The following is a 19280-nucleotide window of genomic DNA, read 5'->3' on the forward strand; positions in this document are numbered from 1 at the left end:
ACTCTGCACTGGGGATACTGAAACAACTGGTGTAAATACAATAAAAACGTTAAGAATCTATTTAGAAGACTACGCTTCCTTTCCTATTATCATTCTTCCTCTTGGGGGGAAAGAAAAGCCAGATGAAATGACATACTGAATTCTTAACGACCTTAACTCAATCTTTTCCTCTCTCAAGCCCAGCTCAGGTTGGTGGCCAGTTCTTGGCTGTGCCTGTCAAGGGCACAGATAAGGTTCCCGCAGTGGAAGGAGGAAACTGGATAATATCCCCTTACCAAGAATACATAAAATGAGGAAGAGATAACTGTACAAAAAGGAATTAGTTATTAGAACAAAGAGGTATAAAGGCAGTCTGCCCAAAAAAAAAAAAAAAAAGGCAGTCTGCCTTACACACACACATTCACTACACACCACTAAGATACCTTAGAAATTCAAGTATCATTTAATGGCAGAACAGAACATACAAATATAATGCTAAGGGAGTTCTCAAGGAAGCAACTTCTTTAACAGAATCCACTTTAACAGAATCCACTAATTTCATTATCTGAGAATAAAATCCTTAACTAAATCATCCTGGCAGAACTATCCTGATTAGCCCAGTTTAAAAACCAAACATTTTTACAGAGATAGCAGTAGATCACTGAAAACTCCTGAATCACAACATTCTAAGCAAAGTCATCTTCTCTTCTCACTGATTTAATACAGAACTCCTTAGAATTTTACTTGAATCATTTGTGCATACCTTACATTGGACTTCCCTGGTGGCTCAGATGGTAAAGCATCTGCCTGCAATGCGGGAGACCCGGGTTCAATCCCTGGGTCTGGAAGATCTCCTGGAGAAGGATATGGCAACCCACTCCAGTATTGTTGCCTGGAAAATTCCATGGACAGAGGAGCCTGGTAGGCTACAGTCCATGGGGTCACAAAGAGTAGGACACGACAGTGACTTCACTCACTCACTCACTACATTAGTAATTAAATAAGAAAATTTCTCATGTTTTAAAAATCAGAATAATACATGTTCACTTTTTAAAAACTAGCCAAGGGTCTAACATAAGAAAGGAAATTCACCCACCTCTCTCTCCATCCCAAGTCTATTCTCCAAAGAATCTATTAACAATTTGATGTCTCTCTTCAAATTTCTTTCTATGAATATAAGCTAACTAATACTGTAGCCATTAGCCACATATGGCTATAAAGTACTTGAAATGCAGCTAGTCCAAATGGAGATGTGCTTTAAGTAAGAATTACATACCAGATTTCAAAAACATGGCACCAAAAAATAGATTAATAATTTTTCATATTGACTAACACTGAAATAATATTTTTGATAGATTAAACATTATTAAAGTTAATTTCATCTTTTACTTTTTTAACGTGACTATCAGAAAACTTTTTTTTTTTTTAGTTGGAGGCTAATTACTTCACAACATTTCAGTGGGTTTTGTCATACATTGATATGAATCAGCCATAGAGTTACACGTATTCCCCATCCCGATCCCCCCTCCCACCTCCCTCTCCACCCGACTCCTCTGGGTCCCCCAGTGCACCAGGCCCGAGCACTTGTCTCATGCATCCAACCTGGGCTGGTGATCTGTTTCACCATAGATAATATACATGCTGTTCTTTCGAAACATCCCACCCTCACCTTCTCCCACAGAGTTCAAAAGTCTGTTCTGTACTTCTGTGTCTCTTTTTCTGTTTTGCATATAGGGTTATCATTACCATCTTTCTAAATTCCATATATATGTGTTAGTATGCTGTACTGTTCTTTATCTTTCTGGCTTACTTCACTCTGTATAATGGGCTCCAGTTTCATCCATCTCATTAGAACTGATTGAAATGAATTCTTTTTAACGGCTGAGTAATATTCCATGGTGTATATGTACCACAGCTTCCTTATCATCTGCTGATGGGCATCTAGGCTGCTTCCATGTCCTGGCTATTATAAACAGTGCTGCGATGAACATTGGGGTGCACGTGTCTCTTTCAGATCTGGTTTCCTCAGTGTGTATGCCCAGAAGTGGGATTTATCAGAAAACTTTTAACTACACATGTAGCTCACATTATATTTCTATTGGTCAGCACTGGTACAAAGGCTAACAGTGCTGGTTTTGGACTCAGACTTGCCTTACTGAGTACTACTCCCAACTATACCACCTACCAGCTATTAACCTTGGATGCATGTTTTAACCTCTCTGTACCTACATCTGATTTACTCTGGGAATTGAATGAAATTCCTCACATAAAGCACCTAGCACATAGCCTGGCACATAGTAAGTACTTAATAAATATTTGATGGCAACAAAAGAATAAAACTATAACCTAATCCTCTGAAAAACAGCATAAACCGAGCACCTAACTTCTCTTTTTCTTTCCCCACCCTGACCGCACGCACAAATACATGGATCTTTAACATGTTTACTATATAGATCCTAAACATTCAGATCTAAAAATTAACAAAAGCAGTATAGTGGTATGGTGGAAAAAAAGAATTTAAAGAAGAGAGATGGGGAAATTCCCTAGCAGTCCAGTGGTTAGGACTCTGGCACATTCACTACCCGGGGCCCAGGTTCAATCTCTGGTTGGAAAACTAATCTCCCACAAGCTGCATGGTGTGGCCAGAAAAAGAAAGAAGAAAAACGGGCTCGAGGCCAAATTTACATTTACTATGTACTTGAGCAAAACTACTTAGCCTTTTTCTCTCAATACCCTCACCTATACAGCTGGGATAACACCAATCCTGAAGAATTGTTAAGGTTAAATAGAATAGGTTAGAAAAAAATCTACCATAGTACCTAATACTTGGAGAAGGAAATGGTAACCCACTTCAGTACTCTTGCCTGGAAAATCCAATGGACAGAGGATCTTTATAGGCTATAGTCCATGGGGTTGCACAGAGTCAGACACGACTGAGTGACCTCACTTTCACTTTCACCTAATACTAGGTGCTTAGTAATCATTTCCCTTCTTATGGAAATCAAAATAAAATGCCAACAATTCAGACACAAGCTAATATTGTTAGTGCTGAATTGCTTGCCAGGCCATAACTGCCAGAGTCTGTTCATACCCTAAAGAGGTATTTAAAAACATGCTAACTCTACAGTCATCCCAGGTTCCTTCATTTTGTCCCTGTAATAAGCAACTGGGGAACAGAACTCTGGAAAGAACAGGGTACCATAAATCCCATCGTCCCATCATTACCACCAACTACACACACATGCAAACACACAACAATTTAGGTGAAAATAACCAACTCTATTTGAAATTTTGTTTTCTATAACTATAAATGAGTACATACTTCACAATTAACAATTCTATTAATCTGAACCTCCTATATGTTTCCTAAGGAGCTCAGCCATGGATGATGCAAACAAGCAGAAGTTAAACCCCAAGTGATGGGTGCACGGAACATTGGTAAAGGTGCTTTACCTGAGTGCCATTGACACAGTGTCATTTCTGTGTCAGGGAACAAAAGAAACATAACCTCTAGAGGAAAATATTCAAGACCATCTGCAGTTTCTTCTCACTTGCACACACACATCCTCTCACACACACCAAGGACATCAGAAATTTCAGTTGAGAAGAATTCCTTAAATCTGTAAGATGGCATCTTCCGAAGCCTGTACTACCAGTGTCAAGGGGAAGTTTGGCAATTAGCCAGACATTTTGAGACCCTTATAATGGTTACCCAAAAGATAAAAATCTCTTTCCAAATTTCTTAATAATACTTTAAATTTTTTCTTTGCTTGTTTGTGTAATTGAACTTGAAGAATTTTAGTAATCATTCAAAATGTCCCGAGTCTATGAGAGCATAGGGTAGCTAGTTCTGCTTTATAGTCGGGAAATGCATTTCTATAAAAAACTAGTTTTTTCATTAGTTGGGGTCTGTTTTAATATTAATCTTCTTTGTGAAACTGACTAGATTCTCTAGGAAATCTGTACAGATAAATTAGACTTAAATTACTATTTTTACAAATTTTTGCTTTTGACTGGTAGTTTAAAAGTTCTTGTTCTTGTTTACTTTGGTGAATGGTGGTAAATTCTAATGAATACATTAAAAGAATGTATGCTTAATGTAATGAATACACTAGAAGAATGTTTGTTCAAGCAAACAGCCTGAGTGAAGCTTTAAAGACAACTGTTTTTTTCCCCAATGAATTTAAAGTAGGGCAACATGCATATACACACTGGTATATGGTATTCTTAGTTTATGACCAGTAAATGATGAATCACACCAAGTTAGGTCATTCACATATATAGAGCACATAGTAGATGCTTGATACTTGCCAAATTGAACTACTGGAAAGGATATGTTGGTGCAAATGAGCATGAAAGTGCAAAGGTTTTGTGTACTTTTAGTTTAAGCTGACAACTGCATGTTGGTTATTTTAAGATATATGTATCTATCTATCTCCAGTGTATATACTTTTTAAAAAGCCGTTGCAATTTATGATTGCTGTTATATTACATAAATGTTCTCACATGTTTTAGGAGCACTTAAAGACTAAAAGAATTTATAGATGGTTTAGAGGAGATACGTATTTCCTGCAGTTCCTTGAGAGAGTGTTGGTGTTCTGTGAGCTGAGGTAGAAGGAATCAGAGTTCCATCCTTTCTCCTCAGGCTGGTTGGGATGCTGCAGTGAACAGTTCCATAGAACCTAATCTAGGAGATATATGGAGGAGAAAACCTCAGTTTTAGGCCTCTTTTCCTTGAGAAGACAAATGATAGAATTGTTTCTCTCTTGCTATGATGTCGCTCTGGCCATGTGTGTCTGTGTTGAGGAGATATTGTGACATGGCCGTGTATGGGAGTGCATGAGCTTAGCATGCAAGATTCTGGGGAGTGGCAGGGCAGTCATTCTCTGCATATCCTGGAAGGGTTATCTCTATTATCTGAGCTTACGTTTAGAACAACTAGATTGGTTTCATGATGCTGTTAAACTCAAGAAATAAGCACCAAAAATGGGGGAAAAAAATAGTCAAAGAATGTGTGTGCTTACATTGTGTTAGGCTTTTTTGTCCACAGAAAATGAAATGAAATGAGTACAACAATATGCATATCTGACTTCGCAATTTTATTTCTGTTATTATATGTATTTCCATGTGGTTTGACAATTTATTATATAATGAATAATAAAGTGGAGCATCTACCAATAACTTTCATATATTTGTTCAAAGGGGAAAGATATTTGTTCAAATGACTGGAAGTAGTGTTCAGCAAGCTTACCACATTTAAAGCTTTACAGTCTACTTTAAAATTTGTCATTAGACCATCAGAGTAACTGAATTTCCCTTCTCATTGGATAAAATAGTATCTAAGCAACTTCATATATAATTTGATTACATTATTTCTGGGTGATTATGTTTTTCTAGGCAGATTAGTTGAAAAAAGCAGGCTTTTTCTAATGTTAGTGAACTTTAAGAAAATGAGACTAAAAACCCCCAGCAGACGTGTTTAGGTGTACAGAGAGAGAGTGCTGTTTCATAATTAGCTTTAAGTATATCCCAAAAGATCAGACTTTTTACTGATGGGTTTAACTAGATGATAGAAATATGTTCTTTAAACATTTTTTTTATAAAAGCAGAAAGTTGCTTCTAATTATCTGTTGTTGCTGAAGTGAAAAATACTAAGTTAACACATACGCACGTATACATAGATATATCTGTCTTGTAAAACAAATGATCTTGCTTGATCATTTTCAGTATGAAAATGATAAACCTGCTTTGGTTTTGTGCCCAACCTGAGTTCAGAGTCCAAGTAAAATCATTTAGTAAATGAAGTGAACTTTTTGTGAAACTTAGTGTAAGCTTCACATATATATTACCATTATTGTTCAAAACTAATTTTCTAAGGTGAGACTATAAAGGATGGGAGTGTACATTTTTCTGCTTCACTGGGGGTCAGAATATTCTACTTCCTGGTAAATAATATTGTTGGACTTCAACTTGTCATTGACATATTTTAACAGTTGATGAAATGTGTTATGTGAATAAATGTATTTTATGCTCTTCATACTTGTTGGGTTGTATAAGAGAGTAAATAGTGATATGTATATTTTGTGTCTTCCATCAGTATGCAACTCATGTCATTTTAGTGCTTTGACTTGTTTAAAACCTCAAACAAATGATTTCTAAAAAATAAACTTTTGGTGTTTAAAAAAAAATAAAAAAAATAAAAAAAAATAAATTGGGAACAAAACTGTCTCATACCTCACAAAGCAGAACTCTTGTTTCCAGGCTACAAGGTCGTATCTCTAAGTGGCTGCTGAGAAACTAACAAGTTTCAACTATAAACAGTTCGACAGTAGGTGCAATGATACAGCCAAAAGTGATGTCCTTCAGATAACACACAAGCACTTTAGCTTTCTGTTGAAAAATCACTTCAAAACTTCTAATGCCAGCTTTAAAAAGCTAAAGATTCCATGAAATCAATACAATAGTCTTGTCATGTTTAAAGCTTTAAATATCTAACAATAGGAAGTCATATTGCTTCTAAAAATTGGTAAAAGCAAATTATATTGGCTCACTGAACTCTAGAGAAAAAAATTATTTTTCTAAATAAAACACCTATGAGAAGTTACCACATATATAAAATTTAAAAGAATTTGCTTCCCATAATTTGGTTACTATTTCCCTATTCTGTACTGTATCACTTTTCTTTCTTAACAACATGGTCAAGTAAGGAAAACTAAAAGCAAAAAAAAAAAGAAAAATTATGAATTCATAAAAAAATTTTGTTCTATAGTTAATACATGCAACTCACCATATAGTATACCCATAGCTCGTCAGAGTTGTTTATTCAAAATTATAAATGTCATTTATGGCAAAAATATAAAGAAATTCCCACTTTTTACAAGTTTTTCAATTTTTAAAAATTTTATTTATTTATTTTTGGCTGCGCTGTGTCTTCGCTGCTGCATAGGTTTTCTCTAGTTGCAGCGAGCAGAGGCTACACTTTAGTTGCGGCACACAGGCTTCCCATAGCAGTGGTTGCTCTTGTTGCAGAGTGCTGGCTCTAGGGTAGGTGGGCCTCAGCAGCTGCAGCACCTGGGCTGAACAGTTGTGGTTCCCAGGCTCCAGAGCACAAGCCCAATAGCTGTGGCACAGGGGCTTAGCTGCTTCAGGGCACGTGGGATCTTCCTGGATCAGAGATCGAACTCGTATCTCTTGCATTGGCAGGAGGATTCTTTACCACTGAGCCACCAGGGAAGCCCAGTTTTTCATTTTTTTTTTTAAACTCATGAAAACCATTAAAAAAAATGTTCATGGTTCATAAAAAATCTGTTTCTCTTCTCTGTACACAATTAGAGAATGACATCTGGCATTTACAAGACCATTTACTCAATGTCTGTTTCCTCCACTGGACTGTAACCATGAGGGAGGGTCATTTCTGTTTCCACTCGCAATTATATCCCTTAGCACAACAGAAAGAGGTGCTCCACAAATAATGTGTCAAATAAGACAGAGTGGTCTAAAGATTTAAAGCCCCTCCATACTCACAAACACACAATCTTATTCTTTGCCTACATCACAATCTTGTTCATAAAGTGTCTTTATATCTTCATCCAAGTAAAGCTACCCAGACCAGTGCTTCTCAAACTATCTGTTATGAGCTTTTGTGAAATAAAATAAAAATGAATTACTAAGCAAAACTTTCTAAATGCTCATTCTCAGTTGCTTATAGTTAGTTACCTGTCTAGGACCAGTAACAGAGTAAAGCACTAAATCAGACCCCACCTCTAATTTATATTTCCTTCGTTTGCATTAATTTGTTCATTATAATAATATTACTATAAAGTACAGTGTTGAACTGAGCCTTAACCTAAAACTTTCTTTTTTTCAGAGGATTACTATGCTCGTGGGTCACTTCTGTAGAACGCAAACCAACACACAATTCCACGTATTTTCTCTCTTTGCTTTATATCCCTCTCTTCATTAACAACTAGCTGATCTATAGTTTCTCCTTAATCCTTTCATCTCTAAAATATAACCCGGATGCCTTTCTCTCCTCTGGAATAATGGAATCCCTTCCTTTATCAATTCTGTCTTCTCAACATATGGAAAGCAAAAATGAAGGAAAATTCCACAAGTTAAGAAAATTTCAAAATGCCTTTTATAATCAACAAAATTACTTCTGCATAGAAACACTTCTCAATGGGTCTAATCCAAAATGGGATAAAATTCAATTAGAAACTGACAACAACACAGCATATAATGTGGAATAAGCCTTTTCATGTGGAGAAGATACCTAATCACATTAAGTCATAATTAACAGACAAACCACAATTCACCTTGTGAAACTAAGCAAATCTTATTTTATTAGTTATTTATTATTTTATTTGCACAATAATGGAAAGAAAATATGAATCATAATAGAATCAATCAACTAAATAAACAGCTGTACTTACGTGTTAAATGAAAGATTCCGTCACAGGCACTAATATGGGATAAAAAGGCATTTCCCAGGCCTTGCCCATTGTGAGCTCCTTTCACAAGGCCAGCAATATCCACTACATTTAGAAAAGCAGGAATTTTGCTGAAAAACGAAAGATGACTTTAGTATAAGATAGTACTAAGAACCTGTTTATTAGCCAAATGGCTTTTCCAAACACATTACATAAATTAATTTTTTCCTTTCTAGAACAATGCTTATTAGACTCTCAAATGAATAAAAAAATGCAAGCAAGAAATAATCTTTTTAAAAATTAGGACTTTCTTAACTAGGAAAATGAAGGGAAATATTTTAAACAGAATAGATGTTTTTATTATGTCTCTAAAACCAAAAACTCACGTCACTAATTTTACTATACTGCTCCACTGGCACATGTACACACACACAAAGGCAGAGGGGGAATGTTTCAGGGCACACTTGATACGAGGCAGGGTAACCATCACAAAACGAGCTAGCAGACGACTGATACTGCATGCCAGGACCGGACTGAGTGACCCGGACTAGTGACATGTGTTATCACTTCAAAGTTCAAAACAAATCTATATGGTGGATGTTATTTATTAAACCCACTTTACAGATGAGGAAATTGAGCCTCTGAGGAGTTAAGAAATCTACTGCACACAGCATCATTCAGCTTAATAGTAATGAAACTGGAATACAGGATATCTAGGTTTGCATCTTTTAAAATATAAATGATTTTATTAATCCCTCTTATTTTTCTTTTATTTATTAATTTATTTTAATTGAAGGATAACTGCTTTACAGATTTTTGTTGTTTTCTGCCAAATATCAATGAAACAGCCATAGGTATACAGATGTCCCCTCCCTCTTGCATTTAATCACCATATGGGTTTTATAGCCCCAAAGTGCATGTGATGATGTGAACCAATTAACAGAATAGTAATAACCTAGTTGTTAACAACTGCAACAGAATGAGACAAAGTCAAGTAACAGTTAACACAAACTAGAAAACAAGTTAACAAAATCAGTTAGCCATGTAAAAAAGGAGATTAAAGCATGAGTAAATAAAGCTACTTTCAACGTCATATGACAAAGGTGTATGGCATACATATGTATCCTTTGTCAATTTTCAGAATATTCACTTTTCAGAATGTCAATTTTACTACATGATAAAACACAACATAAAGTTCCACAAAATACTTCTCCAATATCTACATGGAAAATGAGTATTTTAAAAATAACTGTTCCATAAAAATTTTTTTATACAAATAGAAATTAGTTGATAGCTCTTACCAGCAAATCCACAGAAAACATACATGAGCTATGGTTCAGTTTTTGGTGGAGACTGTAGATGCCGCACCAGTGGTGTCCTCTGCCCTTCTCTTGGGGACTATATTGACCGTCACTTGGCTAGCCATCCCTCCCCAGTGTAGCCCAGAGCTTTGGAGAAGCTGGCTCTATACCTAATCCTAGAAAGCGCATGTACTTGGACCTATATAAGCAGTTTAATCTCATCCCCTAGGCACAATCAATGACTCCAGGACCTCTGCTTTGCCCCACTTGCCTAAAGACTTAAGGAGAGGTTTGCGAGAGAAGGTAAGAGCATTCTTAAATAGAAGCTCATCAGTGCTCTGACAGAGCTTCTAGAAGCAAACCCCTCTTTCTTCTCTCTGAACATGGACGACAAAGTATACAATTCCAAGATGGGAGAGGCATCCTATGAATAAAAGGGAAGGTAATCTTATGACCCAGCTGATGAAGAAAGTAAAATGGAGGGGGGAAAAAACCCAGGTCCTTGTTAACAGAACTGAGGTGCTGAAGTCAACACTAAAGTACCATGCTACCTGTTACTATCTCAAAAAATCAATCTTCAAATCAGTATGTTAAGTGCAACCAAATTCATCTACATAATTTCTTATACCTAAAACTATCACCCATATGATAAATATAAACTACAGTAGCATAGATATGAGTGGAAAGGCCCTGAATTTGAAGTAGGAAGCCTTCAGCTCTAGTCCTGGTTGACATTACTATCCGTGTGACCTTGGACAAATCATTTCACCTTCATAGACTTCCATTTCCTTTTATGAGGAAACAAGACAGGTCAACCTATAGTTCTGAGAGTCAGTTTTCTAATGGAAATGAGTTTAATTCTGATTCTTGATTTAAGGCCATGATAGAGGTTTAAACCATTAATACCATATATCAAAAAACAAAAACTTGAGCTGTTATTCAAGGATTTTTTTATACACGTACCAATGATTTTTAAGACCACTTTATGTTTTTAGATCACATGAAACTTAGATCACTGTCAGTGTCCTGATTATAATGGTTTACTCTGGCAATGCAGGAGAGTGTCTATATTTAGCAAACAAAAATTGAAGAATTAAAGTGTAGTGTGGCATCATGTCTGCAACTTATTTTCAAGAGTTCAGAGAAATTTGAGTGAAACCATACAAGCATTCTACATATAATTTTGTAGCTTATATATAAAACTGAAATCATTTAAAAATAAAATTTTTAAAAAGGATATAGAAGTCAGCTTGAGGAGTCAATTTGGGGGATATACTTTGAGCTACATCCAATGATTGTAACAGATTGTAATAAAGTGAGTAACAGTGATAGGAATAAATACATGAATGAATAAATGAAAACAAGAAAGCTCTTCTTACAGCCATAAATGAAAAAAAATGATGAAATTACAAGATCATCATGTGACAATCATCACAGTAACAATTAATTGGTCAAAAATCAACAGATGCTAAAACTAGAGTATGAAAGTAAGAGAAGGAAAATGAATTTGGTATATACTTTATAGTTAGAACTCAGGAATTTCTGACAGATTGGATGTAGGGGTAAGGAAAGAAAAGAATCCAGAATAAATCTTGGGCTTTAACTTAAGCAACTAGAGAAACAATAGTGCTATTTACTGAATTATAAATGTCTTGAGGAAGCACAAAACTAACACAGGCAGGGTGAAACCAAGAAGTTCATTTTGGACATGTCAAGTCAAAGGCACTTGTTTAGTCATGTAAGTGTCAGTGTCAAAGAGGCAGTTAGATATATGTCTGGAGTTTAACAGAGTTCAGGACTGGAGATGAAATCTTGGGATTTATCATCACGTTCAAAATAGTGAAAAACTAAATGCAAACAAAATCTCAATAGTAGGGAAATAGCAAATAAACTGTACACACATTCATATAACATAATATTAAGCATAAGTATTATATTAAAAATCATTTAAGTCTGTATTTTTACTCTAGAAAAATATTAATAATACCCCAAGTAAAAAAACAACAAAAGTATGGAAGTTTCTACCTCCGAAGTACTTATATTTATTTATCAAGACAGAAGTATAGGTGATTTTTACTTCTCTCTTTATACATTTCCATACTGTGAATGTCCTACAATAAAACTGTAGCATCTTTTTTTTCTGATTAAAAATATACTATTTAGGTTGGTGCAAAAGTAATTGGAGTTTTGCATTGCTGAATTTTGCCATTTGATATTGGAATACATTCTTAAATAAATGTGGTTATGTTATACATCATTTTAATGTGCAATTCTTGCTTTATGACTTTTGCTAATGAATTGTTACTTGCTATTTATTTTATATGTATTTTAGACTATAGAAATGATGTGAGACAAAAAACAAATCCAAGCGTTTTTCTTACTCGAGTTCAAAATGGGCCATAAAGCATCAGACACAACTCACATCAACAATGCATTTGGACCAGAAACTGCTACTGAGTGTACAGTGCAGTGGTGGTATAAGAAGATCTGCAAAGGAGATGAGAGCCTTGAAGATGAGGAGCACAGCGGCCGGCCATCGGAAGGTGACAACGGCCAACTGAGGGCAATCATCGAAGCTGATCTTCTTACAACTACACAAGAAGGTGCTGAAGAACTCAGCATCAGCCATTCTGCAGTCATTCAGCATTGGAAACAAATTAGAAAGGTGAAAAAGTGTGATAAATGGGCGCTTCAAGAACTGTCTGAAAATCAAAAACATCATCGTTCTGACGTGTCATCTTCTCTCCTTCTACACAACAATGAACATTTCTCTATCATACTGTGACATGCAACGAAAAGTGGATTTTATATTAGCAACCAGCAATGACCAGGTCAGTAGCTGGACCAAGAAGAAGCTCCAAAGCGCTTCCTAAAGCCAAACCTGAACCAAGGAAAGGGTCATGGTCACTCTTTGGTGGTCTGCTGCCAGTATGATCCACTACATCTTTCTGAATCTCGGCAAAACCATTACGTAAACCTGAGAGGTATGCTCAGTAAATGAATGAGATGCACAGAAAACTGCAATGCCTATAGTGGGCATTGGTCAATTGGCCAATTCTTCATGACAATGCCCGACTGAACGTTGCACATCCAATGCTTCAAAAGTTGAATGAATTTTTCTACAACGTTGGCCTTATCTGCCATATTCACCTGACCTCTTGCCAACCAACTACCACTTCTTCAAAGCCATCTCAGAAACTTTTTGCAGGGAAAATGCTTCCATAACCAGCAGGACACAGAAAACGTTTTCCACAAGCTCGTTGAATCCCAAAGCACAGAATTTTTTTTTTCTTTTCTTTTTTTTTTTTTGATTTTTTTTTTTTTATTAGTTGGAAGCTAATTACTTCACAACATTTCAGTGGGTTTTGTCATACATTAATATGAATCAGCCATAGAGTTACACGTATTCCCCATCCCGATCCCCCCTCCCACCTCCCTCTCCACCCGACTCCTCTGGGTCCTCCCAGTGCACCAGGCCCGAGCACTTGTCTCATGCATCCCACCTGGGCTGGTGATCTGTTTCACCACAGATAATATATATGCTGTTCTTTCGAAACATCCCACCCTCACCTTCTCCCACAGAGTTCAAAAGTCTGTTCTGTACTTCTGTGTCTCTTTTTCTGTTTTGCATATAGGGTTATCATTACCATCTTTCTAAATTCCATATATGTGTGTTAGTATACTGTAATGTTCTTTATCTTTCTGGCTTACTTCACTCTGTATAATGGGCTCCAGTTTCATCCATCTCATTAGAACTGATTGAAATGAATTCTTTTTAACGGCTGAGTAATATTCCATGGTGTATATGTACCACAGCTTCCTTATCCATTCATCTGCTGATGGGCATCTATGTTGCTTCCATGTCCTGGCTATTATAAACAGTGCTGCATTGAACACTGGAGTGCACGTGTCTCTTTCAGATCTGGTTTCCTCAGTGTGTATGCCCAGAAGTGGGATTGCTGGGTCATATGGCAGTTCTATTTCCAGTTTTTTAAGAAATCTCCACACTGTTTTCCATAGTGGCTGTACTAGTTTGCATTCCCACCAACAGTGTAAGAGGGTTCCCTTTTCTCCACACCCTCTCCAGCATTTATTGCTTGTAGACTTTTGGATAGCAGCCATCCTGACTGGCATGTAATGGTACCTCATTGTGGTTTTGATTTGCATTTCTCTGATAATGAGTGATGTTGAGCATCTTTTCATGTGTTTGTTAGCCATCTGTATGTCTTCTTTGGAGAAATGTCTATTTAGTTCTTTGGCCCATTTTTTGATTGGGTCATTTATTTTTCTGGAATTGAGCTTCAGGAGTTGCTTGTATATTTTTGAGATTAATCCTTTGTCTGTTTCCTCATTTGCTATTATTTTCTCCCAATCTGAGGGCTGTCTTTTCACCTTACTTATAGTTTCCTTTGTTGCAAAGCACAGATTTTTATGCTACAGGAATAAACAAACTTATTTCTCATTGGCAAAAATGTGTTGACTGTAATGATTCCTATTTTGTAATAAAGATATTTCTGAACATAATTATAATTATTTCAAATTCAGGGTCTGAAACCACAATTACTGTTGCACCAGCCTAATAACATGTTTGTTATAAAAACTTTAAACAACATAGAGAAACACAAGAAATAAAAATTGAAATTCCATTCTAAAAATTCCATTCCTTAGAGAGGAACATCGATTAGTTTGTGATCTTCAGTTAATACATTTTCCTATGAATACACACATACATGTAAACTTTTACATGAGTGGAATCACGTAATACAGATTAATTACTCCGTTTACTTCACACTCCCCAGAAAAAATAACTGCAATGTTAACAATGGATATATCCTTCCTTACCCCTCCCCAGGCTCTACATTACTTTAATAATCACCCCCAAATAAGGGCAACCCACTCCAGTGTTCTTGCCCGGAGAATCCCATGGACAGAGGAGCTTGGCAGGCTACATACAGTTCATGGGGCTGCAAAGAGTCAGACACCACTGAGTGACAAAGTGCTCACAAAATAACAATTCTTAATTAATTTTGAAAAAAAATTAAAACACATGATTTTAAATACATCACTAACACATATGTACTTAATCTATACAGGGCTACCACATGAACAATGGCATAAAGATTTTTCTTACCTTGCTGGTTTGTGGTACTGGCAAAGAAAGTCAAATCTTTCATCAGGCACAGGTACTCTGCTCTCATTTGGATCAATAGTGCAGAATGGGAAGTTTTCTGCTGAAGCTTGACTATTGGTTAGTACATTGAAGAAGGTAGATTTCCTAAAAGGAATAAAAACAATTTCAGGCTAACACAGAAAAACTTAGGCTACTCTAATTTTAATGCTCAAATAAAATCCACGAGGGTTATAAAAACAATCTGCGGAAAGAGGGGGATGCATTTTCACTAACAGAAATGAATTAAATTTACCACAGTGTAGCTCATGATTTACAATTAGATTATGCTCCTATCTCAGTCTATTTGGAATGTGAAAAGCATTTCCCCCAAAAATTTTTGTTATAGATAACTAGTTTCACAGCATACTACAAAGCCTATATATTTCAATCCTAAAGTTGCTGGAACACCAGTATCATTTCACCTGTATCTAGTATAATCTCCTCTGGCATAAATGTAGAGAGGTATGTATTTAGTTAGGTCAATTACTTCCAAAGCATTCTGAACTGGGAAACAGATGCTAACTGCCTAGTGGGAAATAAAAGTTTGGAGCTTAGACTCCCTTCTAATTGTTAATGCATAAGGATTACTGGTAGTCTAGAACTGTGATCTGTGGATTATGAAAGTAAAAATGCAAATTTTTCCCAAAGTACAACTTTAATCAAGAAAAAAGCTATTAATAATAAATAACACACACTTAGAGAATGCCAACTTGTATTACTATTCTCTCTTTTCCAAACACTTCTTTAAGGTAAAAATGTCTATTAGATGAGATCTAACCCTATACTCATCAGCAGTTTATACTTGTTACAGTTAGTTCATATGATTGAACTTTTAAACCAGAGAATCACTTTTTTTTTAACCTCTGAGACCCTTGTAAAAGAGTAATGAACAAAAGGCAACAGGGAGACTCACCAAAATACTACTGATGAGAAGTACAATTTGGCAATGATATATTAACTTGTACCTGCCGGTCTTTAAAATACAGCTCTTATATCCCATTCAAACTAAATATTTTGGATTAAAGTACAGAAGTTTCCCAAAACAGCCATTTAAATCATTACTGGTTACTAAGAGCATCATTGGTCAAATCCGGGTGCCTATAGTAACAGAGGCAGCTGAGAATTTAAAGGCATGCACTACCAGGCCTCTTTCCAGATCCAGTATAGGTTACTAGAACAATCTACAAGCTCATATTTATCAAAAAAGTAACTAAAGGGAATTCCCTGGAGGCCCTGTAGTTAGAACTCTGCACTTTCACTGCTGAGGGTATGGATTTGATCCCTGGGCAGGGAACTAAGATCCTGCAAGCTATGTGGTGCAGCCAAAAAATAAAAAATAAATAAAAGGTAACTGAAATACTGTATACCTGCAATAAAAATATAACAAAATAAGGGTACAATAAAAATATTTTAAGCAAAACTTAAATATATTAATTAATCCACTTATAAGACATTTGTGCCTTTCTTGGGAGACAAAAAAAATGCAGCTGTATTTCTGGATACTGTAGATAAAAAACCTGCTTGTTGCTATCACCACTGGTTCAGTAATTGCAGTATAAAAAGGCCATAGGGAGTTTATGGAGTTATTTTCAAAGTTACTGGTATTATTAACTATTGCATTTTGACTGTCTACCTGGACAAAAATATGTTTCAAAATAAAGAAATAGACTTAAAATTAAGACATTATATAGCAAAAACGTAGAAAAGAAAGTCCCAGCATCTCTTAGGCCAAAAGAATTCTTACATGCATCAACTAAACTTGGAAGACAACTCCATTTTCACAGATCACCTCCTCTTGGCCAGGATTTTAAATTTCACAAAGCCCAAGTCATCTATATTTTCCAATAGCTTTGTAAGTACAAAAAAGGAAAAAGAAATTTTCTAAGGATTATTAGTACAGGCTTTGGTGACAAGCTAAGACTTTTGATCAATTCAAATCTACTAAAGAAAAGCCTTGCAAAAGCATAGAATTTTAAAGTTTTTACTTAAATTGGAGCGGTAAAGCCTATAAGACTTTTTGGTGAAATGATTTTACACACACACACACACACACACACACACACACACACACACACATTCAGATCCCTTAAAGTTATTATTGAAACTTGAAGGTATAGGAAAGATTCAAAACTGTAGGGATTTCTCTCTAATGCAAGACGTTTACATAAACATTACTTCTGCAATGAAATGAAATATTATTTCTTTTTTCATAAGAAAGAGTAACTAGACTTAATGCATGCTTCCTCTAATTAAAATCAATTTTATTTCTGAAGCTATATATTTTACTGTAATAGGTAAATCTGACTGAATATGTTTAATCTAAAATCTTATGCAAGATTACATTATGTATAGGGAAGTTAGGATACCAATGTAAACTCCACCATTATTCTGAATTAACTATTTATAAAATACACATCCAAAAACATGGAAAAACGTAGAATGTTCTTTTTGAAATGTTTTTAATTTAGATATAACTAAACTGTTAAAAAGTATCTACCCACTAGATACAGAAATAAAAATGACAGAAATAAATACCAATGTGTGTATACAAGGTTAGTAAAATATCACCAATAATAAATCATGCTGCTGTTACACAGGCCCTCAATATGACACAATGAGAAAAGCACTTCACCTCCATAGTGTTCTTCCCAAAAGTGCATAGCATGATTCCTGATATCAAAATATAAAACTATAGTAATCCAAATAGTGTGGAACTGGCATAAAGACAGACACATACACTAGTGGAATAGAATAGAAAACCCAGATATACAGCTTTCCATATACAGTCAAATAACCTTTAAACAAGGGTATCAAGACCATAGAATGGGGAAAAGACAGTCTCTTCAATAAATGATGCTAAGAAAACTAGATAGCCATATGTAAAGGAATGAAGACCCTTACCTTACACTATATACAAAACTTAACTCAAAATGGATTACAGACCTAAAGCCTAAAACTGAAATTTACAGAAGGAAATGTACAGAAAAAGCTTTGTGGCCTTGCATTTGGCAATTATTTCTGAGATATGACACCAAAAGGACAGGCAACAAAAGCACAATTAGGAAAAAAGAAATGAGACTACATCGAAGCAAAGGACCTCAACAGACATTTCTCCAAAAGAAGATAAACAAATGGCCAAGAAACATGTGAAAAGATGCTCAACATCACCTATCATCAGGAAAATGCACATCAAAACCACAATGAGGCATCACCTCACAGCCACCCAACCGAATGGTCACTATCCAAAAAAACCAGAAAATAAGACTTCCCCGGCAGTCCACTGGTTAGGAATCCACCTGTCAATGCAGGGGATACAAGCCTGACCTCTGGTAGAAGGCTCCACACGCCGTGAGGCAACGAAGGCCACATGCCACAGCCACTGATGCCCAGCACCCCAGAGCCCATTCTGTACCACAAGAGAGGCCCACGCACAACTGAAGAGCAGCCTCAGCTCGCTGCAACTAGAGAAAGCCCAAGAGTACCAACAAAGCCCCAGGGCAGCCAAATAAAAAAAACAGAAAACAATAAGTGTTGGCCAAGATATAGAGAAACTGGTACAATCCTGGTAGAATGTAAAATGGTGCAACTGCTATGGAAACCAGTATACAGATTCCTCAAAAAAATTAAAAATAAAATTACCATGTGACCCAACAACTTCACTTCAGGGTATTTACCCAGAATAATTATAAGCAGGATCTAAAGTGATATTTACAGACTCATGTTCACTGCAGCATTATTCACAATAACCAAAAGGTGGAAGGAACCCTAATGTCTACTGACGAAGAAATGAACAAAGAAAAAGTTCACAGCATGAGAAAACATTAAAATGGAATTGAGGGTCATTATACAAAATACCTGATTGGCACTTTTCAAAAGTAAATAAAAATTTGTGTGACCTTTAAAAGATCTATACTGGTAAAGAAAAGGGACATTAGTGGGAAAACTGGTGAAATCCAAATAAAATCTATACTTAATAGTAAATAAATAAGAAAAATAATCTATCTGAATTATGTGAAGATACAGCAACAATGACCAGAATTCTGAAAAAGAACCTATGAAAATTAAAAGACTTAAAAGAAAGTAGATTACGAAGTACTTTTAAGGCATACAATTACTGTTGATAACAGGAAAAAGTGAGTAGGTGAGCAGATCTGTTGTCCAAAAGATTATTCTAAACATATTAAAAAAGAAAGCAAATAATTCCCAGTCACAAAGTTCCACAGAAGAGCAGGTACCCTGGAATACTGACAGAAATAATAGGAGTTAAGCTCATTTAAATTGCGGAATTTTGCTTCCCCTTCGACTCATAGAACTGCTCTCCTGCCACAATCAATGATTTCCTAGGAAATCAGACAAAACACATGAAATAACAGTTTTCAAACAGTGGACAATATACCGCAC

General features: G+C 35.7%; 1 protein-coding gene across 1 annotated transcript in view; it reads right to left on the bottom strand.

The window, feature by feature from the left end:
• OLA1 (Obg like ATPase 1) overlaps positions 1-19280 on the bottom strand; it is a 161801-nt gene that overhangs the window by 128510 nt on the left and 14011 nt on the right. Inside the window, exons 3-4 of the mRNA XM_065931779.1 lie at positions 14841-14984; positions 8412-8539 (exon numbers count right to left, since the gene is read on the bottom strand). Of these exons, the coding sequence (XP_065787851.1) occupies positions 8412-8539; positions 14841-14984 (272 nt within the window). The remainder of the gene's footprint in view (positions 1-8411; positions 8540-14840; positions 14985-19280) is intronic.

The sequence above is a fragment of the Muntiacus reevesi genome, chromosome 3, assembly GCF_963930625.1.
Source record: "Muntiacus reevesi chromosome 3, mMunRee1.1, whole genome shotgun sequence".
In the NCBI taxonomy this organism is placed as follows: domain Eukaryota; kingdom Metazoa; phylum Chordata; class Mammalia; order Artiodactyla; family Cervidae; genus Muntiacus; species Muntiacus reevesi.